At 43.0% G+C, this 24,075-nt stretch overlaps 1 protein-coding gene across 2 annotated transcripts; it reads right to left on the minus strand.

Moving 5' to 3' along the window:
• Nucleotides 1–7,065: 7,065 nt before the first annotated feature.
• On the minus strand, nucleotides 7,066–24,067 carry FBXO5 (F-box protein 5). Of its 2 annotated transcripts, XM_084624824.1 has the most exons (6): nucleotides 24,038–24,067; nucleotides 20,945–21,053; nucleotides 12,816–13,552; nucleotides 12,145–12,235; nucleotides 10,399–10,581; nucleotides 7,066–8,191 (listed from the first exon to the last, which is right to left on the minus strand). In XM_084624824.1, exons 3-6 carry the CDS (start codon nucleotides 13,532–13,534, stop codon nucleotides 7,940–7,942), a joined length of 1,245 nt encoding a protein of 414 aa, XP_084480950.1. In that variant the 5' UTR covers nucleotides 13,535–13,552; nucleotides 20,945–21,053; nucleotides 24,038–24,067; the 3' UTR covers nucleotides 7,066–7,939. The 2 variants fall into 2 exon arrangements, with proteins under 2 accessions (XP_084480950.1, XP_084480951.1); XM_084624825.1 differs by lacking the exons at nucleotides 20,945–21,053; nucleotides 24,038–24,067 and adding an exon at nucleotides 19,619–19,687.
• Between the last annotated feature and the right edge of the window lie 8 nt (nucleotides 24,068–24,075).

Below are 24,075 nucleotides of genomic sequence, written 5' to 3' on the forward strand. Positions count from 1 at the left end.
ACCATCACTGCCAAGAAGTAAACAAAGCACTGGGAGAGAAATGTAGGAGACATGCTCAGTTCATGGAAACCCATTTCAATTGCTTCCATCTAACTGCAACCAGACAAGCAGTTACATTGTTGCTGGGGTTGAAATTTGGAAGGAATTTTAGGAGCCACTACAGAAAAGAATACATAAGGACAAAGTTACATTGCAAGCAGTGAAAAGACTTATCAGCAAGCACTTACTCCACCTCATATTTTACCCACATTTGCACCTCAGACACATGTTCAAGTACAAATAAGTTGGATGCTGCAATGACATGGGTAACTACAGATCAACCATCAGTCATGCCCACCATGATACGCTTCAGGGCTGGAGAATTATTCAAAAATATATTTGCTGCTGAAGATACCAGGAAAGTTAAACAGCACTGATGAAAATTGCTGATCAGCCCTATCAATGTAGAGTTCCTAGAAATTAATAAACCAGCTAACCTCTGCAGTAACCTCTACTTCTAGTATAAAAAGAATACTTTCTAAAATTGAACTAAGAAAAGGAGGACTTGTGGCACCTTAGAGACTAACAAATTTATTTGAGCATAAGCTTTCGTGAGCTACTCACTTCATCGGAATGCATCCGATGAAGTGAGCTGTAGCTCACGAAAGCTTATGCTCAAATAAATTTGTTAGTCTCTAAGGTGCCACAAGTCCTCCTTTTCTTTTTGCGGATACAGACTAACACGGCTGCTACTCTGAAACCTAAAGTTGAACTATTTCATTCTAATTCAAGAAACTATGTAGAGAAAGCAGAAAACTAGTCTTCCTCTGTTAAGCAGTGAACAAAATTAAGGTAGCAAATGAAGATACTGTATCCTGGAAAAATCTCTCAATTACTTGTTTATTCAGTTTATTAGTGAAACTTACTTTACCAGCAACTTATTGACTTTTATTATACAGCACATCAACAAGTTTTGATTTCAATGTAGTATTTTACAAAAATCAGTGAAAGAAAGGAATATTCCAAGGAAGCAGAAACCATCTTCATGGGATAAAAAGTGTTAGCTGTTTGAAAAAAATCCATATGACGATGTAGCTAAGTGGAATATTTTGTTATTGAGAGTATAAAATCCTAATAAAGGTAACTGTAAAAAAAATCCACGTGCCTTTTAGAGATTTTGTTTGTTTTAACTTTTTTGTTTATTTAGGGCTATATAAACATACTAAATAAGAATGTCTATCCATTTGCTATCCGTGCCCTTGACATAACTTAAAAGTACAACAGAATTAATACCTGAACATAATTAAAGTGCATCAGTACAATTCAATATAACCCACTCCGAGCAACAAAGCCAGGCAAAGGCTCAACTCCTTTTCCCCTTCCATCGATTCCCCACCTTTATAAATTCCCCCTCCTTACCATTTTTAAGTGCCTTGTGGGGGCAGGGAAGAGCTTTTCTTCATACCCCACAGGCCATCTGATTCAGTCTATGTTGCACTGTGGGTGGGGACTGATTTCCAAACCTGAGAGCACATGCACATCACAGAGTCTGCCCAATCCATAGCACCTTTTTGTACATACCACGTGAGCCTTCGGTTCAAGTGTCTCTGCTGATTTCATCTATGGCAGTATGGCACAAAGAGAGAGGAACTCTGTCAGCCCTCCTTAGCCATTTAGGGCTTTTTTGGTCAAAACTAACACTTCCGACGTCACTCAGAAACAGCCAGTGTAATGTTATTATATAGCTTACGTGAACGTTGAATGAGTGAAAGCCTAGTAAAATAGAGATATTCAGTCGGACCCCAGGCCTGGCCAAGCTGCACTTGCTGTGGGACGTGAAATGGGGGAGGGAAGGAGCCAGTCTGGCACACAGCATAAGATACAGCAGCCTAATGATCCTTCCCCCTGCTTGTCCCCAAACAGCCACTGTGCAAAAGACGGTGAGCAGAGCTGGATGAAATGTTTAGCCCCAAACTTTTGAATTTTACAACTTGCTTTGATCAAAAAACAATCAAGCACAAATGTTAGAAAAATTGAAACATTTTGCTTTGACATTTCCAAATGAAACATTTTAATTTTTCTATTCAAAATGGATTTTGTTTTTAAATTTACTTCAGTTTTATCTTAAGGATGTTTTTAAAACCTCAAAAGCAAAATGAGCCATTTCATTTCAGACTGAAGAAAACATTTTGTTTGACCCTCCACTCCCCGCCTTCCCCCCCATAAAAAACATTTTAAAAAAGTTTTGGTGTGGTGAAAAATCAGTTCTTCGCATAACTCTAGTAGGGAGTCAGCTGCGTTGGGCCAATTCTTTATTATTCCCACGCCCTTCTCAGCTTTTCACCACCTTTGTGTCTTCAGAGTGGTACAAAGGGCACAGAGATGGGGGCCAGGACTTGGCCCATAACATTTAATAACTTTTGTGGTAACAATGAAGTTTCTGAAGAAATTTAATTTTATTAAAGCAAGTCACTGCTTGAATAAGATGCATACATTTTACCAAACAGCACTATTAGCCTTTTAGGTAGGTAGCCTACACTTCATCCAATAGAGATAACAAAAGAGGATTGCCTCTGCTATCAACAGTTGAGAATGAACATTACTTTTGGAACCAAAGATTAAAATCAGAGCTTAAATTCAAGTTTGTTTGTTTGTTTGAGCTACTAATTTAAAATTAATACTCTGAACACTAATTTTTGATTGCAAAATCCTTATCAAGTTAATGATCAGTTTCAATGCCATCAGTCTAAGGAAAATGGATTAAGAGATTCCTGATGATGCCAGCAAAAGGAAGTTTATGAAACTGACTTTGTGCAATGTTTCAAGAGCACCATCTTGTGGTTTTCCTTTTGCATGGCACATTTTAGCTTTAAGAATGCTTCAATATAGTATAATTGCCAGGAAGGGAAATTCTAGTCTTATCGGAGAGTTTCCTTTCTTGGACTCTTCATATCCCACAGTCTCACATGGGTTTCTTCTCCTGTAATGTGATTTGACAGGCAGACAAAACCTTTGGTCCTGACTGGAGCATACTGCCTTTGAACGTTTCCCAGAATGATAATTTCCAAAACTATGAAAGATTAATTTTTTTTTGTTAACCAAAATACTTCAGCATATAAAATGTAAACCATTTGTAACTGAGCCTTCAGCTACTGGCATCATGTCTGAAATATAGCTTAATTCTGCAATTTCTTAGACAATCTACCAAGTGAGGGTCGGAATAAGTTGTGAAACATGAAGGGTCCAAAACCCAAATTGATCAGGTAAGATTTTCCCTTATGTTTCCTCCACTGCAGGAGAGGCCATTCCTCACAGGTGGATTAAACTGATAGCTTAGATTCTGAGGCAATATGCTTTTGTTTGGAGTTTTTGTCATCCTTCACTACCTCTGGTTGCTGAGGTTAGAGGTACAGGAGAAGTCCCCTGGAGTGTCATCTTCCTCAAGAGGGACAGTTCCCTCTTCTTTTGGGAACAATAAACTAAGTGACAAAGCCTTTTCTTGCTTTTTGATTTCTGAGACTTGTCTTGAGGTAAGTGACTTCTTTGGATTGCAAAGGTCTAGGGCTTAAAAACCCTTTCTAATTTTAAGGAGCTAGTCTGGGTCAAAAGCAGAATTAGGGCACAAGATTATCTGTCTATTCTTTTTATTCCTATTATTAGATCTTTAATGTTGGGGTGGGGTGAGTTCTGGGGATAAGTGAAACTCATGGGAGGTGTTTTTCTTTTTGGTTTACTTCTTTGGGGCAGGCTGAATATCCATCTGACTGAGGATTGTGGTTCTCAGCCCTTTCAAGTCGATTCTGACAACTGGTAATCTGGGATTGAGGCTGGGAACCTTGGACGGCAATAGAAGCCATAGAAGCAACGTCTCATGAATTGGGACGTAATAGTCTCTAGACTGGGGTTCCCAAACTTGGTTTGCAGCTTGCTCAGGGTAAGCCCCTGGGAGGCCGCGAGAAGCTTTGTTTACCTGATCGTCCATCGCTACGGCCGCTCGCAGGTCCGAGGGGCCGCAGTTCGCCGTTCCTGGCCAATGGGAGCTGCGGGAAGAGGCGTGGCCCGCACCACCGCTTCCTGCAGCTCCCATTGGCTGGGAATGGCGAACCACGGTCCCTGGGAGCTGCAAGTGGTCGAACCTACGGATGCTCAGGTAAACACAACATCTCGTGGCCTGCCAGGGGCTTCCCCTGAGCAAGCTGCGAACCAAGTTTGGGAACCCCTGCTCTAGATATAGCGGTGCTGGAGAACAGAAGACACATTGGCCCAAATCCTCAAAGGTGCTTAGACCAGTGGTTTTCAAACTGTGGATCGTGACCCAGTACTGGGTTGCGGAATGTAAGGTGCTGGGTCGCAGTGGCTCTGGTCAGCACTGCCAACCAGGCCATTAAAAGTCCCATCGGTGGTGCTAAAGCAGGCTAGTCCCTACCTGTTCTGACACCACGCTGTGCTTTGGAAGCAGCTAGCAGCAGATCCAGGTCCTAGTTGAGGGGGAGGGGGGCACAGGGCTCCATGCGCTGCCCCTGCCCTGAGCACCGGCTCCGTACTCCCATTGGCTGGTTCCTGGCCAATAGTAGCTGGCGGGAGGCGCGGGACAGTGCCTGTGGGCAAGAGGCCTGCGCCTCTGCCTAGGAGTCGGACCTGCTGCGGGCTGCTTCCAGGGTGCAGCAAGGTCCACGATGCCAGGACAGGCAGGAAGCCTGCCTTAGCACCCCTGCTGCGCCACTGACCAGGAGCTGTTTGAGGTAAGCCTGTGCCCCAATCCCGTGCCCCAGCCCTAAGCCCCCCCCAAACCCAGAGCCCCTTCCTGCACACCCAGCCCAGAGCCCTGACTCCCTCCTGCACCTCAACACCCTGCCCCAGCCCTAAGCGCCCCCTGCACCCTTTATCCCCACCTGAGCCTGGACTCCCAGATCTGCCCGTCCCACACCCTGAGCCCCTCATTCCCGGCCCCAGCCCTGAGTCCCTCCCACACCCCAAACCCCTCATCTCCAGGTCCGTTGGGTCAAGGGCATCAATTTTCTTCAACTGGGTCACCAGAAAAAAATGTTTGAAAACCACTGGCTTAGACATTGATCAGTTCAATGTTGCAATGCCTGCCTGCTACATGCCCTGTTGTCTAGTAGAATTGTAAGCCACAAGCTAGGCACTCATGCTTCCCAAACAATTCACGGTGAGGATTAGGTCTCTAAGGACTTCTTTACATGATGTGTTAGTGCACACCAGCTGAGTGGTAAATTCTAGTGCACATCAGCATGTCGTACACTAACTTGTCCATATGGACCCTGCTGGCTCATATGAAAAGTTTCCCAGTGTGTACTGACATAGCACTGTGAAACTGAACTACGTCAACACACACTAGGAACTTTTAATGGAAACCAGCAGGCTCCACATGGCCATATTAGCACACAACACGCTGGTATTCACTAGAATTCACACCCAAGTTGGTGGGCACTAACAGTAGACAAGCCCTAACAAAGGAAAGCCCTAACATCCTCAGAAGCCAGCAAGCTGAGTAGGGAGCTGCCCAAACTAGCCATGAAGAAAATGCTGAGAAGGGTGTAGGCACCTAAATAGCTGACTGACCTGGTTTGTGGGCTAGATAAGCACTACACTCCACTTGGAATCCTCAGCTGTGAACTTCTCCTGGAATTAGACATCTAAGCCAGGTCAGCCGCTTAGGTAGCCCATGTCTAATAGCCAAAACTGCATGGCACCTGCTCATTCACAACACCTCATGCTTGCCTATGTTTCCCTGTTTCCTGGCTGTCTTCTTGAGTGCTGTCCTGCACCCAACCTACCAGTGGTCTGCATTAGAGCACATCTACAGAACTGGGTCCTGCTGGCAAGATAGGTGTTCCCCTACTTAGTCTGACCTGCTCCAAAAAAGCAAATTTGCTGGCTAAATAAACCTAAGTTCCAAAGCAGGCATAGAAAAGTTTTGAGTTAGGACATCTGAATGTTCTGCCAAAAAGGTCCGAGACTTAATGCTTGGCTCTGTTGGCAGAGATCTATAGAAGAAGGGGAAGTCCTACGGCCCCAACCAAAATGTCTGTTCCGCAGAAAGTGTTACAACTGTGAGACATGATGGATACAACAAAATATATTTTACAATCCATAAGCTTGTTAACCTATAAATCTTTGTAATGAGCTCAATGTATCACCTTACAACTATATGAAAAAGCAATCACTAAAGCAACCTTATCTTTTCCAGTTCCCAGCAAATGGCACTGGACACCATTTTCCCCATCCTCAGGGCCATCTCCCTTGCAAACACTATTCTTCCTCAGCCAGAAGAGCATGTCTGCATAGACTTAGAAATAGTCTTACCATATAGCTCCACTTGTTGGGGCACTAGTATAGACAAGGCTCAGGCACAAACTGGCATTTTAACCACATTTAGGTCTGCACTAACCGATGTTAAGACAGTGATTAACATGATTGAGGTTGGTCTGCACTACTATTCCCAACTTGGTTGCAAAATTAAGAAAAAAGCTGAGCAAAGCCAGGATGCAGCATTCTGACAGAATAAGAACAAGCACTAAGAACAGGAAGTCAATACGACCTACTGTGCTGCTCTTTCGTTGTCTGAAATCTATCTACCGAGGCTGTAGGGGCCCACAGCGGTTGCCAATACTCAGGTAGTTACATCTGGCAGCAGTCGTTTCAGAGTCTTCTGTTTCAGAGCCTGCCTTTAAACACCACAGAACAGTAGTGACAAGTTGTCTGTGGACTGGATCCAGAAAATTAGAACCACAAACTACTGAGTCCACAGTAGATCTTCACTGATAATGGGCTTGTTCTTGGAGTGATGAGCACTCACCTCCCATTATCTTTCATGGGAATTGCAGATGGCCTGAACCTCAGGAACGGATTCAATGCGAGTTTTACACAAAAAGGGAAGGTGGAATATTTTTTTTTTTTTATAATTAAACTTTTAGGGATTGGAAATCCCAAAAAATGTTAGATGTGGACTAATGTTAGAACTGATATTATGATGTAACAAAATCAAGAACTACAGAGCATCTACATTAAATTCTGTTGAAAACATTTTAATTTATTTTCACATTTACAGTATAAAAGGTAGACTGACAAATATTTAAAGTCATATTTACATATATACAAACATCTAAAATTTAACATACAATTTGAAGAAAAGTGACAAATCATTTCTTTAGCAATGTACTATATACTTTTTTTTTTTTTTTTTTAAACACTTTTTTGGAATGGAGTCAGTATGGCAAGAGTCCTAGGTCAGTTTGTAGCTCCTTGATCATACCAGCAGGGGAGGAATGAAGAAACACCAGTCAAATCCAAGATTAATTTCACGTAAATCATCAGACCAGCTAGTGTTTTGAAAATTTAACTTAAAGTTCCAATTTTAGACTGATGAGGCTCAAATGCAAAACATGTACTCTAAAACTAAGAGTCCCACAACTTTTTGTATATAAAAGGACCTCATTAATATGCACACTCCAATTCAAATTTCCACTGTAAACTCATTTAAAAGACTTTTCTGGAACAATAAAATCAAATATTACTTAATTAAAACAAAATTCAATCCTTAAAACAATTCTTCTTCCACCCCCCCACTGAAAAATGCTAGCTTCAGACATGTAGGAATACTTGCCAAAAATGATCATTTAACCTTGCTTTTTTTTTTTAATTTAAGTTAATAGTTAAGAACATTCTTTAAAAGATACTGTAGAATTCGTATCTAAATTTTTCTTTTAAATTTTATAAATCAGTAAAAAAACATGTTTGGGTATGGACAAATTTCTGAAAAGTCTCAAAAGTTTTTTAAAAATTGACTACAGCTGAGAAATGGATCTAGAATACATTCAACTTATTTTTAAAAAAGATATTTACTAAGAACCACTCCCACATTCACTTTTCTTTAGGATAACTTTCATCTCTGAATTAACCTCTGTGATAGAATAGCAGCTGCTGACAGCACAACAGATCACAATCTCCGCAAATTCTGTTTGCTCTTTTTGGTGCCAGGAAGAAGTCCTAGCTGAGAGCTTGATTTCACAGGTTTGCCACTTGCACAGTCTCTGGAATTGTGGTAGCAGCACAGGCACTTGGTGCAAAAGTCAAAGCTACAGCTTTCACGGCTGCATGTTGCCCTCTGTAGATAGGAGTCATATTTTGCAGGTGAGCTGCAGCGACTACAAACCTTAAGGTTTTCAGTGTTTTTCAAGGTCTTGGCAGCCTATTGGGAAAATATACATTTATTTTTAGCGAAATAATCACTGGAACGAGTAAATACACAAACACCAAGTCTTCCCCCTTGTTTTATAAACTTCCCCTTGAGTTTGTTAGTCTTCAGGGAATGTTGCAAGACCCTTCTTTTCTCCCTTCTCCCGAAGGATGAGTGAAAGAGCTGGAGATCGGTGGTATGGAACTCTAGAGGGGATTCTGTGGTGAGGTTAATCAACTTACTAGAGTTATACTATTGATGAGCTATTGGATATGTACGATTTTATGGAAACAGATCTAAGACGCTTTCTAAAACATTGTCAAGGGTAACCAGAACATTGGACTAAGTCTCTCATTGCAGAGTAATAAATAAATAAGTAAATGCAAATAAGGCCTGGATCCCTCAGCCCTCATCTAAAGAACATATATGATGGACCTCAACTACATTTACTTTCGTAAGGGACTACCATCCATTTAGAATTACATTCAACTTAAAACACTATAAATAGAACTAATTTTCAGAAGTGGTGAGCATCCACTCTCTGAAAATCAGCCCCTCTTCCCCAAAAATCCCCCCACCCCAAAAAAGACACCTCAAGTTGGGCACTCAACCAGAGGCAGTCAAAAATCACTAATCAGTACACTCAGATTACATTTCAATTTTAGTCTTATGGATTTCATGGAAAACATACTAGAGTTTGATGAGGAATGGCTAAAAGCAGCAGCCAAAGAACAGCAACACTGAAAGTTATGAATGTGGGTTTACAGAAACTTTACACTTGTTTGTCTTCGTGAAGTCAGTATTGAATGTATTATCAGCTGAAGTAACAGATCTGCCTAACCTGGATACTTTGCTGTGGACTGTAATATTTGTAACTTATTCCAACTATGAAGCACTTGGTTAACCTCATAATCATCTCTAAACAGGTAAAACACTGAATTTGCGGCAGCTATTAGCCAACCAACACACCCAACTAAAATGAAGTCAGAAACTACTCTGATTTGAAAGACACCAGGCAAATGAACTGAACTGGAAAATTTGGAGGTTAGTAAATTGTTGAACAGCAAAAGCCACTGGTCCCAAAGTGCAGATTCAGCACATCAAGGACAACAGTCCTGTGGCCAAAGTAGGAAAAGATTAGTCTTAATTTTGAGGCAAACTATAAAGCCAAAGCAAGAGATACAATTTACCAAAGAAACCACACAAATCCGTGCTGAATGTTCCATACAATTTGATTGGGGGTGGAGATTCAGCACATGTATTGGCAATTCATCTTTAATGTGTACAACAACAATACTTTTTAGATAAGCCCTATGACAGGCAAACAAGAGGGGTCCAAAACACAGAGTAATCAGAATTCTATCTTTTCACCATTTATGCTCCTTGGGAGATAGACTGGTCAGTTTCACCATCTGGTTGTCCAGTGCTATTGTGTTAGGGAACAACATTTAAAACATTGTTGTCAAGAAGTTTCCTGAAAACACAGATTCAGCCTAGTTTTAGAGGCATGGCTATGATCCCTTCTATACAAGATGAACTGTTTTATGACAGGCTTCTTCAATGAAGGTTGCAGAGTATGTGAGGCCTTACTCTTGGGTGAATAAAGGGGCTAAGAATACAAAACAAAACTTCAGCAGTCTCATTCTGAGGCACGCTAGTATGTACATTTTTGGAAAAAGAGCCTTTTTTTCAATGCCATAAAACTTGAAGTAAGAGAAGCATAGCATGGGCAGGCAATATACAGATTTCCCTCAATAGTTGCGTTGATATGTGTCAATCTTTAAAAATAAGTTAGTACAGACCTGTTAGTCATTGGCTTTTCTTGAGTAGACACTGCTAGTCATGTTATATTACAAAGTGAGACAATTCTTTGAGGGCAGGGACTGTATGTTTGGAAAACTCACTGCACACAGATGGCAATCAGGGGGAAGCCACAAAATTACTTTTCACTTGTGCCCTGAGCTAAGATTTACACCCAAGTATTCTTCTCATAGCCTTATTCAATGAAGACCATCCCACTGTATTATATAACTCCCCACCCAGTTTTATACATACAGCAAAAATAGGTTCCATAATCTAAATTTGTCAGTTATACTTGCAAAGTGTTACCAGTGGTTAAAACTGTGGTGTTCATTTTAGAAACATGAGTTACAAACTGTTCACGTGCTATTCTTGACAGCACATTAGAGGTTAAAGAGGAATAAAAACATCAGTATTACCTCAGAAAACTCCATGTGTCGGCTGTAAGAACCATTCTGATTGCTCTGGTTGGATGATTTGGATCTGGATGCTTTTTTGGATGAGCTGTTTGGAGGGGCTGCGGTCTGAACAGAAGCTAAAGCTGCTCGATACAGAACATATTCCCTTGTTACAGTATGTCCTGAGGGCTGTACACTACCATCCTGTCAAGAAGTAAAATGAGGTTAAGATTTAACAAGGCTCCTCTAAGTAACTGTCAGTATAAAAATTTAACTTTGATGTAAAGTAGCTGTGTATCTTTAAAATAAAGTATTGAGGTTTTCTTTGTAAACTTTTCTTTGGCGAGCAAGTTTATGGTAATTTTTTCAAACCTTGATAGTAAGCTATGTGGCTTTCATTTTACCTGTACTTTTGGTGTAACTAGCTAATCTTATTACTATTTTAAAGGAGGGCTGTCAAATGATTAAAATATTAATTACAATTAATCACAAGATTTAAAAAAGGTGATTAATCACACGGTTAAACAATAGAATACCAATTTAAATTTACTAGAAATATTTTTGGATGTTTTTCTACATTTTCAAATCTATTAATTTCAATTACAACGCAGAATACAAAGTGTAAGTGCTCACTTTCTATTATTTTTTATTACAAATATTTGCACTGAAAAAATGATAAACCAAAAAAATAGTATTTTTCAGTTCACCTCATACAAGTACTGTAGAACAATCTTTTTATCGTGAAAATGCAAAAGATAGTGCGATCTACAAGTCGAAGCATGAAGGGGGATAGGAGCATTCAGCATATCTGGCACGTAAATATCTTGCAATGCCAGCTACAACAGTACCATGCAAACACCTATTCTCACTTTCAGGTGACACTGTAAATAAGAAACAGACAGCACTACATCCCATAAATATAAACAAACTTGTTTGTCTTAGCAATTGGCTGAACAAGAAGTAGGACTGAGTGGACTTGTAGGCTCTAACATTTTTACATTGCACTCAAAAACAAAAGTTATGTAAAAAAATAATTCTACATTTGTAAGTTGTACTTTCACAATAAAGAGATTGCACTGCAGAACTGAAAAATACTATTTCTTTTGTTTCTTTTTTACAGTGCAAGTGAGCACTGCACACTTTGTATTGTAATTGAAATGAATATATTTGAAAATGTAGAAAAACATCCACAAAATTATAAATTTACATTGGTATCTATTATTGTTTAACAGTGTGATTAAAACTGTGATTAATTTTTTTAATCGAGTTAATTTGTTTTGAGTTAATTGCGTGAGTTAAATGCAATTCATGGATAGCCCTCTTTTAAACATCTGTGGGACAACATGGTTTAGGCCACCATTAACTTCAATAATCTTCAATTATGCTGAACATTATTACCAAGTTACCACAATTTTTAACCATTTGACAAATCATGCAATTGAGTCAACAGCAAAATTTTAAAACAAAACAATTTTTTCATCAATATTTTGTTGTGATGAATAGGAATGTTTGTCTCTTTTCCACCAAGAAGTGAACTTTTAGTCCAGATTTTCCAGGTTTGCACTTCAGGTTAAAAAAAGGATGTCAACCTTAACAGGATTTAAACACCTCAGTTTAAATATCACAGGGCCCAGCTCAGAGAACATATTTTCAATATATAATCAAATAATTTTTTTGATCTTCATCCTCAAGAGCCACAGCTAGCCCTCAAGCAACAGGTTGTATATCACTGATTCAGATTTAAAGTTATCAAATGCAGGAACTTACAGAAAGGCTTTTCACTGCTTTACTATACACTTGGAAAGCCCATTTGTCTTCCTTTAGAATTTTCTTCCATGTTGGACTCACTTTAGCCACACTGTAGTGAAAACACAAACACCTTAACAACTTCTGAAAGTAAAAAATAAACTTGTTGCTCAAAAATATGTCCAAGATCTAGTCCACTAGTGTAAGTGTCCTCAAGAGACTGAGTCCACACCCTCCCACCCCCTTCAAGAGGCAGGCTATTCCATTACCTCTTTTCTATTTATATCTGGCAGTACTCAAAATGTGCTAGACTTGTGCAAATATAAAACGTGAGAGGGTGCCTGTCCCAGTGAGCTTACCATATGAACGGACAATAGAAATTTTTAAAATTTTGAACAGGCAAATAAACATTGTGTCATGGTAAGGGCAAATGAGTGAATTTTGGTAGATTTTCATGGTAGTTTTGTAGAACTGGAGTATTATACTTTTTCTATGAAAGATGCACATCACTCCTATATAGCAACATTCATCATGTTGAGTAATGCAACTTTTTAGGATACTTTTGAAGTTGTAACATAATACTAACCAATGTGCAGAAGTCAAGCTCATATGCACAGAGCAGCATCCCTTCTGGTTCCCACTAGCACTATTGCTTTCCCAATGACAAACTCCCATAAAGTTAGTAAACTTACTTTATTAAGTCCATCTCATCAAGATGTCTTAAGATGTTTGCTAAAAGATGTCTGAGGTGCCTTTGGAAGAGTTCACCAAGAATGTCTATTCCATCTAATCCCATTTTTCTGCCAATTAGATTCCTAAGTCCAACGCTTCCCCGGGAAACAATTCTGTCCACAATAGCCCATGATTTAAGATTTCTTTTACCACTTTTTTTCAAAGTTGAGCAAACCAGTTCTTCAAAATAGGTAACTGGTAACAAGGTTTTTTTGGAAAGCTGTGCTTGGCTTTGGTTCATGAGACAGTGATTTGGTGTGCCATATATATTTCCCGCCAGTAATATACTGTCCTCATGTTCTGTTGGATCATTGTACTCGCTGCTCAACATAGAGGAGTAACCACTCTCCTCATTAAACCTACTGTTTTCTAATGCCTCCATTTCACAGGCACCTTCACCAAATCTGTACAATACTTGCTGGTTTTCTTTGTTATGTACAAGCCTTCCTTCAGCTTTGGGGTCAAAATTCCTGGGTGTTACATTCTGCAGTTCACTATGCAATAGCCTCTGATATTCTTTAACACAGTCTTTACAAGACCCTTCCTCATAATTCGAGGTAGAGGATTCTTCTAGTCTTGCCTTTACTGCATCAGTCTTTAATTGTGCGAGTCCAGAGCGGACGTGGTTACAATTAAAATCACATTTCATTCTCGTGGAGTGGTTAAGGTTTGCTTTCATTATTTTCTGGTTTGTATCCTGCAACAAAACAACAAAGTATTAATCCAAAACAGCTCTAACCAGAACAAGTCAGTTGCACAGTTAAACCAAATTTCTCTATGGCAAACAACTATTGTAGGTTTCCACTTAAGTGATGAGATTCCCTGTGACAACAGAATTCCCTATGACTGTACTCTACGAACCAGGAGGTCCCTTCCAGTCATATGTCCCTAATCCCTATGCTAAAAGCACACAACACCAAGAAGAAAATGTTTAAGTTGGAAGACATTTACCATCAGATACATACGAGGACAACCTGCCAAACTTCTGGGCTCACCTGTCCATTTAAAATTCATCCTATATGGAAATGCTCTAAGAACCCATCAATACAAGACTTTCGTCCTTTCCCAACAGACCTTTAATCTTACAGAAAAACATTTAAATAAATGAAAAGGAGTACTTGTGGCACCTTAGAGACTAACCAATTTATTTGAGCATGAGCTTTCGTGAGCTACAGCTCACTTCATCAGATGTTTACCGTGGAAACTGCAGCAGACTTTATATACACACAGAGAATAATAAACAATACCTCCTCCCACCCCACTGTCCTGCTGGTAATAGCTTATCTAAAGTGATCAACAGGTGGGCCATTTCCAGCACAAATCCAGGTTTTCTCACCCTCCACCCCCCACACACAAATTCACTCTCCTGCTGGTGCTAGCCCATCCAAAGTGACAACTCTTTACATAATCAAGTCGGGCTATTTCCTGCATAGATCAAGGTTTTCTCACATCCCCCCCACCCCCATACACACACAAACTCACTCTCCTGCTGGTAATAGCTCATCTAAACTGACCACTCTTCAGGTTTAAATCCAAGTTAAACCAGAACATCGGGGGGGGGGGGGGGTAGGAAAAAACAAGAGGAAACAGGCTACCTTGCATAATGACTTAGCCACTCCCAGTCTCTATTTAAGCCTAAATTAATAGTATCCAATTTGCAAATGAATTCCAATTCAGCAGTTTCTCGCTGGAGTCTGGATTTGAAGTTTTTTTGTTTTAAGATAGCGACCTTCATGTCTGTGATTGCGTGACCAGAGAGATTGAAGTGTTCTCCGACTGGTTTATGAATGTTATAATTCTTGACATCTGATTTGTGTCCATTTATTCTTTTACGTAGAGACTGTCCAGTTTGACCAATGTACATGGCAGAGGGGCATTGCTGGCACATGATGGCATATATCACATTGGTGGATGTGCAGGTGAACGAGCCTCTGATAGTGTGGCTGATGTTATTAGGCCCTGTGATGGTGTCCCCTGAATAGATATGTGGGCACAATTGGCAACGGGCTTTGTTGCAAGGATAAGTTCCTGGGTTAGTGGTTCTGTTGTGTGGTATGTGGTTGTTGGTGAGTATTTGCTTCAGGTTGCGGGGCTGTCTGTAGGCAAGGACTGGCCTGTCTCCCAAGACTTGTGAGAGTGTTGGGTCATCCTTTAGGATAGGTTGTAGATCCTTAATAATGCGTTGGAGGGGTTTTAGTTGGGGGCTGAAGGTGACGGCTAGTGGCGTTCTGTTATTTTCTTTGTTAGGCCTGTCCTGTAGTAGGTAACTTCTGGGAACTCTTCTGGCTCTATCAATCTGTTTCTTTACTTCTGCAGGTGGGTATTGTAGTTGTAAGAAAGCTTGACAGAGATCTTGTAGGTGTTTGTCTCTGTCTGAGGGGTTGGAGCAAATGCGGTTGTATCGCAGAGCTTGGCTGTAGACGATGGATTGTGTGGTGTGGTCAGGGTGAAAGCTGGAGGCATGCAGGTAGGAATAGCGGTCAGTAGGTTTCCGGTATAGGGTGGTGTTTATGTGGCCATTGTTTATTAGCACTGTCGTGTCCAGGAAGTGGATCTCTTGTGTGGACTGGACCAGGCTGAGGTTGGTGGATTTAAACCTGAAGAGTGGTCAGTTTAGATGAGCTATTACCAGCAGGAGAGTGAGTTTGTGTGTGTATGGGGGTGGGGGGGATGTGAGAAAACCTTGATCTATGCAGGAAATAGCCCGACTTGATTATGTAAAGAGTTGTCACTTTGGATGGGCTAGCACCAGCAGGAGAGTGAATTTGTGTGTGGGGGGTGGAGGGTGAGAAAACCTGGATTTGTGCTGGAAATGGCCCACCTGTTGATCACTTTAGATAAGCTATTACCAGCAGGACAGTGGGGTGGGAGGAGGTATTGTTTATTATTCTCTGTGTGTATATAAAGTCTGCTGCAGTTTCCACGGTAAACATCTGATGAAGTGAGCTGTAGCTCACGAAAGCTCATGCTCAAATAAATTGGTTAGTCTCTAAGGTGCCACAAGTACTCCTTTTCTTTTTGCAAATACAGACTAACACGGCTGTTCCTCTGAAACCTGTCATTTAAATAAATGTTTGTATCAAACTGAATACTACAGAATAGATTATGGTGATCTTTTTAATGAAAGATCCAGTAAAAAAACCACGTATTTTAATGTTTCACCATGCGTCTTATACGAATGGACAATTTGTGTAAATTTCCAGTTTTCCACAGAATACATGCCTATTCTTATACTTTCTGAGATGGAGAGTTCTACCTTCGCACTGGCTGCTAGATAGTATAGGTGCGGAGGGGGAACTCCTCTCTATTCTTAGAAAAAAAAATGCTGTGAGGGAGGGAAAGGTATCACATAGCTCCACTTCATTTCTTTTCATGGTAGATAAGCTCCATTTTATAGTTTCCCTATTTCTCTCCTGCTGACATGAAGCTCTAGGATATCTTGGACCAACCAGCCAGCCAGCTATCCTGCATTGATTGAGTGAGCATGTGTCCTGAGCTGAAGTTCTACTTATACTGTCTGAATTTAGTCAGAGCCATTCTTTTAATAGGGCTCCAAATTCCGTAATGCGGAATTCAGTCTACCATTTACAAAAGTGACATTCACAGCACATTTGAACCTCTCCGCCACTTAACTGCAGCCAACTTGAAATGAAATGCAAAAGCTGTTTTAGACCAACTCCACTATACATTTTTCAGAATGAAACTGAGTAACTTCTCCAACTGAATATGTAGGAGGGTGGGTTAGTGGGCAGAATGCAATTTCCCAATTGTAATTTGGATACCATACAGGCATCACTTTTAAGTCTTGCAAGAAGTGCCATCAGATCTTATTATGAATAGATAGCTCTTCTCCAAATCCACACAAAACAGTAGTTACTGAAAATAGTACTAAAAAAATGTATCTTGCCAGTTTTCAAAAGCCAAGCACAGTTGGGCCAAGTCAGTACTTGAAGGAGACCCTGGAAGTGGAAAACAACCCAGTGCTGTAGGAAGTCAAGTATTCAAAATATGGCACTCTCTCCACAGAGACAGTCCTGAATCTATACTCCAGAATGGAGTTAGGGCACTCTACTACTTGAGTGCATGCCTTTCAGGTCCCAATCAGTGATCATTAAAATTCCAGCAGCACCTTTTCATAAGAATAGAGTGTTACCCTGGATATAATTGTGCCAAAAATAATTCACTAACTTTTTTTTCTGCTTTTTATGATGGATATAATGGCATCCTCACTTCCTGTCTTAAACACCATAGTACATTCAATGTATTTCCAAGTGGCCCCTAGAACAGTGGTTTTTGAACTGCGGATGGCGACCCAGTACTGGGTCACGGAATGTAAGGCATTGGGTCGGAGCAGCTGTGGTCAGCACTGCCAACCAGGCTGTTAAAAGTCCCATCAGCGGTGCTGCCCGGCTAGACTCTACCTGTTCTGACATCTCGCTGTGCCCTGAAAGCAGCCAGCAGCAGGTCCGACTCCTAGGCGGGGGGGCCACTGGGCTCTGCATGCTGCCCCCACCCCGAGCGCTGGCTCTGCACTCCCATTGGCTGGTTCTCGGTCAATGGGAACAGTGGGGGGCAGTGCTTGCGGGCAAGAGCTGGACCACTTCCGGGGCACAGTGCAGTTCCAGGACAATCAGGAAGCCTGCCTTAGCACCCCTGCTGCGCTGCTGACTGGGAGCCGCCTGAGATAAGCCTCCCCCAACCCAGAGCCCCTTCCTGCAGCCCAAACCCCTCACAGAATCATAGAATATCAGGGTCGGAAGGGACCTCAGGAGGTCATCTAGTCCAACCCCCTGCTCAAAGCAGCACTAATCCCCAATTTTTGCCCCCAATCCCTAAATGGCCCCCTCAAGGATTGAACTCACAACCCTGGGTTTAGCAGGCCAATGCTCAAACCACTGAACTATCCCTCCCCCATCATCCCCAGCCCCACCTCAGCACCTGCACCCACCAGGCCAAACTCCCTCCTGCACCACAACCCCCTGCCCCAGCCCTGAGCCCCCTCCCACACCTTGAATCCCTCATTCTCGGCCCCACCCCACAGCCCTCACCCTCGCACCCCAACCCTCAGCCCCTCACACACCCCAAATCCCTCATCCCCAGCTCCGCTAGGTCACGGGCATCAACAATTTTCTTCAACTGGGTCGCCAGAAAAAAGTTTGAAAACCACTGCCCTAGAAGGAACAGAGTGTTAGCGAGAGGGTTCCATGACTTAAGGAGGACAGTTGGCGGGCAGTCACCGAACTGGACATACTGCTTCTTGGATATTAATTTGCCACCAGGCAGAACCAGGATAGGGGCTCCTGCACAGGGTACCAAGCCAAAGTACACTTCAGAGGCAAGGTGGAGGTGTCTCAACCCCCACCACGAAGGGGAGGAAATGGTGGTTGAGGGGGAGGAGAAGCCACCCCCAGGCACAGTTTTGCTGACTGGAAGCAGGGCATGTTTGGGAAGCTAAGAAGTATCCCTTAATGTTAATGGAGATATCCCTTCACATATGTTAGTGGTGAAATAGGAGGGTACCCTATGTTACCCTGATGGATATTTCTCCTGTGTGTTCGTAGTGGGGGGGAAGAGATGTGATCTCCTGCACACTGGGAATAGCCTGAGAAGTGTCCTTCCATGTGGTCATAGTACAAAGGCAAAACCAACTCCTGTGTTTGCGGAGACTGAGGAGTACCCAGGATTTTTAAGGGGTTACAATCATAGGCATTTCCAGGAGTTTGGGGAAAAGGGTGTTCCATAAATGTTTGAGGTGGAAGAAAGAAGTATCCCCTGTATATTTAGGGTGATGCATATCTTTTTGGAGTGAAATAAAAATAATTGGTTCCCTCTGTGTACTGTGAATGGGGCAAAGATGTGGTTCTTGTATAGCTGAATTAGTGAAGGTGACCCCCTCTGGGCTGTGGTTAGAGAAGGTGCCCCTAATGGCCTTGTTTGCAGCACAAATGAGTTCCTGGCCGCCTTCTGCGGTCTCTAAAGCTACATCAGCTCAGTGCATCTGTTCCTAGCGTGGTTAGTACATTGCAGGGTCTGAGAGCTGTCAGTGTATTTCCATTCCCAGCACCCAGTGCCTGAACTGGGCCGCTGCCGACAGAAGAGCCCCCAACTCTGCCATCCTCACACTGAGACAGGTCTTATCTCCTCTTTCCCTCATTTTTAATCACCCCCGCCCCCCCGAGGGCCGCGGGGCCAATCTGCCGCCAGTTTAGGCAGTGTCCTCTCCCGGCGGCATGGCCTGGACGGGCGGGAGACGGGGCTGCGCGGCTGCTCCTCAGCCTTCCTCCCGCCCGCCAAGACCCCCGGGGCTGGCGCTTCCCTCGCGTGGGGGGAGCAGCCCGGGGCCCGCCATCCCGCCGCAGGGCGGGAGACCGAGAGGAGTGACCGGGGGGGGCGGGGGGGAAGTGGCTACAAGGCCCTGGGGAGGGGGTGGGGGGGTGATGGGAGGCCGGCGGCCCCCGAAGGACCCCCGGGCTACCTGCCGGGTCTGAGCCACTCGGCGGCCGCCCTGGGGAAACCCCCGCCCCGAGGCACGTTCGGTTTCCCTAGCACAAGAACCGAGGCACGCAGCCGGAGCCCCGCTCCCGCCATCCACCCTCCAGAGCCCGGGGCGCCCCAGCCCGGGCACGGACGCCAGGGCACCGAGCCCGCCGTGACCCGGGACGCGTCACAGCCCCACCGCCTCTGAGACCGGGACAAGTCAAACCCCCCGCCAATGCGGCGGCGGCGGCTCCTCAGCCCCGTCCCCCTCGCCCGGCCACAGTACCTGGGGCGCTGCTCCCTCCGCGCGAACCGCGGCCGGTGAATGACTCTGGGCGGCTGCCGCGCTTGCCGGGTACTTTTAAAAACTTTGAATTTGGTATCCAAAATCCCGGCGGCCAATCAGGTGCCGCCCCACGAGCCCGGCCGCCAATGGCGGGGAGGCTGTAAACGGCAGCCAATCCCGGGCCTCGCGAGGAGGAGCCCCTCCTCCCTCGCATTTTCCCTCTTCTGAGGGAGAGGGGCGAGGCAAGCGCGAGCCCGCGCTCGCGCCCATGGGCGTGTCCAAAAGCAGGGAGGGAGGCTGGCAGCGCGCGCTCTCCGGGGTGGACACGTGGAGCGCGGGAGACAGAAGGCGGCGCTGCCGCCAGCAGAAGCGGCTTTTCTGAACGTCCTGATTGCCTCTCTGGGTCCCAGCGCTCGCGCCAGCAGTGAGCGCTGCTCCATGCAGGCACCCCGCGCCTGGGTTCTCTGCCCTGGCTGTGCCAGGCAGCTTAGATCCCTTTTTTAGGGAAAGGTATTTACTGCAAAGGACTGGGACATGGGGTAGCTACTGAGGTTTATTTGCTAAAAGAAAAGGAGGACTTGTGGCACCTTGGACACTAACAAAGTTATTTGAGCATAGGTTTTCCTGAGCTCACTTCATCGGATGCAGCCGCTGAAGTGAGCTTGTAGCTCACGAAAGCTCATGCTCAAATAAATTTGTTAGTCTCCAAGGTGCCACAAGTCCTCCTTTTCTTTTTTTCGAATACAGACTAACACAGCCGCTACTCTGAAACCTGAGGTTTATTTGTAAGTTGTTCTCTGACCATGGGTAAATCATTCCCTTACCTTTGTGGCGCAGTTTCCCCAATCTCTAAAGCGGGGGCAGTTGTACCCCCTTGGCAGCCTGGAGGGTGGCTTAACACCAATGTAAACTCCTTGGGATCATCCGAAGGGAGACATGGAAATGCAGATCATTCCCATATGCTAACCCAAGTAAAACAGGCTCACGTTAACCATAAGCTGCAGAAGAGTCTGCTCCTGCTGGAATTCTGCACAATGCAGAATTAATATTCTCTGCAAAATTTTATTTTTTCCAGCAGAATTTATTTCCCCCCTCCCAGCACTCTCTAGCAAGGGCGACAGGTGCTCCTGCAGCCAGACAGCCTGGGGCTGACAGCTGGAGCATGATGATGTTGTGTTATTCTGACACATAAGATGTGCTGAATTTTAAAATACTGTGTGCAGAATTCCCCCAGGAGTAATTGTCTCTGTAAATTAATGTCTCCTCCCCTTTTATATGTTATTGTACCATTTAATTATTCCCTTGAACTACAGGAGTTTCACTTACCCTCTGCTGCAGCTTGGTTTAGGCCTGGCTGTCAGGTTCCAACCTTCTCCCTCACCCCCAGTGGTAAGCTGACCAAAGTTCTTCAGTACCCCCAAATATTCAGTGTCACCTAGACAATAGTGGAACAGAGTTTAGCAGGCAGAATCCTGTCTCAGCACTGGCTTGGCTGTGCAAAATGTTTAACAAGTATCCTCCATGTCAGCAACATGGGATTTACTTTATTTGGAGAAAGGAGAGGATGGAACAGGTTCCCCTGCTGCCCCCATAATAAAACCAACAATCCACTCACTTTAGACTCTGCTTGCCTAGCTACTAAATAAATTTCCAAGGCTATTAGAACAATAGCAATGCTTATTCCTTTAAATTCTTCTTGTCTATAAGATGCTCAGTTGCAGGGAAGAAGGAATTCAGGATTAAGTCCACCATCTGCACAAGACAAGAATCTAGGTCTAGAACTAGGCCGCTATTTAGGTTTAAATAAGCCCTTCTCTTTCCAGCAGCCATTTTGTTCCCTAAGTGATCCTGTATTTTGGCCTTAGTACTAAGCTCCATTCTGTAGAGCAGTGATGCATGCTTAATTTCACCCATGAAAGTAGTTCCACTGAAGTCATGGGAGTACTTATACTCAAAGTTAGGTATATGGATCACTCTTTCCAAGAGTGGCGCCTTTACACTATAATTTTGGTATCATTTATGTGCAAAATCAGAAGCTATTATGTGTCTGTTAGTGCAACCCCCATTCCTTCACGTTCTTAAAATCAGCTCCAGTGGGAGCACAATACAGTCATCTCACATCTCAGTGGAGTTGTATCAACGCAGGAGTAGTGTCCTTGAAGCTCCAGAGTTGTTAGAGAAAACAGTCCCTCCATCAAAACTAACATGGAACAGAGAGGTGATTTTAAGAACTCAAGAACTTGAAGGGAAGGGGGGTTGCACTTACAGATACACAATATGACCTTACACTTCTGATTCTGCATATAAATATACCAAAATTGTGACGAGTAAGGCTCCATTCTTGCAAAAAGTGGTGCAGATACCTAACTTTGAGTGTAAGTACTCCCATCACTTCAAAGGAACTACTTTCATGGATAAAGTTAAGCTTGCGCATCACTGCTTTACAGAATAGAGCTTAGTACTAAGGCTAGCATACAGGATCATTTTAGGAAACAAAATAGCCTCTAGAAAGCCAAGCTTAAATAAGCACTTACTTGTATACAAAGGACTTGTATATTTCCTAGTTCAAACTAGAGAAGCGAGTAAATGTAAGATAATGGAATGTAGATATAAACTTTGTTTAGTTTTATAATTGCATTCCTTAATTGTTTACAACACATTACATTTTGTATGTACTTTATTGAAATTATAATGTTTATAAGCAAACTCCTGCAAAGTTTGTCGCACATACTAACTTATTTTTATTCTAATATGTTTTGGTGATTTTGTTAAATAGAAATCGGAAGTAAACATTTTTACCCATAGCAAAATTTTTCCTCATTATATGAATCACTTGTTGCCCTACAGATTTTATTATATATGCAATATATGATAGTATGGTCTGGTATAAAAATTGTGCTCATCACTGTGTCTGTGTGGACAGTCACAATTACTTTCAGTGTTTTGCATACCCAAATATAAATGTAATGTTTCTCATTTATCCTCTGTTTTAACCACACAAAAAAGATCACCAGCAGATCAGAGAGGCAGAATTTTCCTTTACATAAACCATGCTGATTGGTCCCTATTATCTGGTACTGAAATAAGATTTTCTGGTCTGTAATTTCCAGGATTACCTATACCACCTTTAGAAAGACAGATTCAAATATAAATTGCTACCCTCCAGTACAGTAGCTGGAGAGAATAGGTATTTTTGTTATTAGCTAAGATACTTTATATTTAATTAGCGTTTGCCCTACTCCTGCAAGAACTGCCATCTGTAATGACACTGGCAGGACAATTTGCACTGCCATCCCCAGGCTGGACCATTCTGAGTAAAGGACTTCAGATCTCCAGGGCTGCTAATGCAACTCTTACACAGCCATGATTAGTCAACACAACAATGTATACAGACAATAAAAACTCCACCTTTACAGATGAGCTTAGCATCTTGCTGAAGGTTACAGAAAATAGTCTAGTCACCACTAGTTTTCTAATAGCATATAACCTTGATATAACTGATAAAAAGAGGAAAGCAAGAAACAGAAGACCTGAAGTTCAGGCTTCAAGAGAGTACATACAAAATCCACAAAAGGAACTTGGGCATTGCAACGAGCCTAGCTTCAGATGCCTTGAAAATCACAGGAATCCACAAAGCCTACGTTAGATGCATAGGCTCCCTATACAATGCATGGGGAGAGAGAGAGCGCACCGTAAAAATGGGATACACAAAGATCAGCAAGTTAGGCATGCAGCTGCCTAAGCTAGCAGGTGGGAGATGCTGATGGGAAAGGTGTGTCCTAAATCCCGGTCATCTCAGGTGTCTGTTAAAGTTCGGTGCCTAAATCTGGTCTGCAGGGAGGGACCTATTTCTGCTTGTGATCCACAACCAGGAACCCCTCTCTTGGAGTCAGGTGACTTAGGTGCCTAAGTCATTTTCACAAGAAACGAACAGTTTAGGTGTCTGTCTCACTCCATACAAAATGGCTGTGGGGAAGAGGGGGGTCTCCCTTCTAATCTTTAGCTCAGTGCATGAGGTACTCAGCTGAGATATGGGAGATCCTAGTTTAAATTCCCCCCTTTGCCTGATAAGGGATTTGAATAGGGGTGTGTAACCTCTAAGGTGAGTACCTTAGCCACGGGACTATGGGATATTCTGATGTAGGTCTCTCTCAATCTCTCTTGTTGAATTCATTCTACTTTAATAAGATAATTAAATATTACTTGGGCCAGAGACAGAAACAGAGTCATTGTGTAGTCAGGTGGCTAGGTCACTCACCTGAGAGGTAAGAGTAGCCCACTCACAGCTGAGCACCCTAACTACTAGCCTAAATGTTATAAAAGGGAGGCTCCCTGCATCCTTGGCTTTATACTGTATGGAACAGATTTTTACGCTCAAATGAAGCCTAGAACTAGAAGCAACTCTGTTTTTCTGCATACCTTTTGAAAGTAGAGCAGCAATGTCCAGGTGAGAAAGT

This window comes from Lepidochelys olivacea, assembly GCF_965140295.1.
Source record: "Lepidochelys olivacea isolate rLepOli2 genome assembly, chromosome: 3".
Classification (NCBI taxonomy): Eukaryota; Metazoa; Chordata; order Testudines; family Cheloniidae; genus Lepidochelys; species Lepidochelys olivacea.

Coding starts and splice junctions, on each gene's coding strand:
- FBXO5 (XM_084624824.1), bottom strand. CDS start 13,534: ATGAAAGCAAACCTTAACCACTCCACGAGAATGAAATGTGATTTTAAT. Junction 10,582..12,144: donor AAGCAGTGAAAAGCCTTTCT/GTAAGTTCCTGC, acceptor ACTTCTTGACAG/GATGGTAGTGTACAGCCCTC. Junction 8,192..10,398: donor GACACATGGAGTTTTCTGAG/GTAATACTGATG, acceptor TTTTCCCAATAG/GCTGCCAAGACCTTGAAAAA.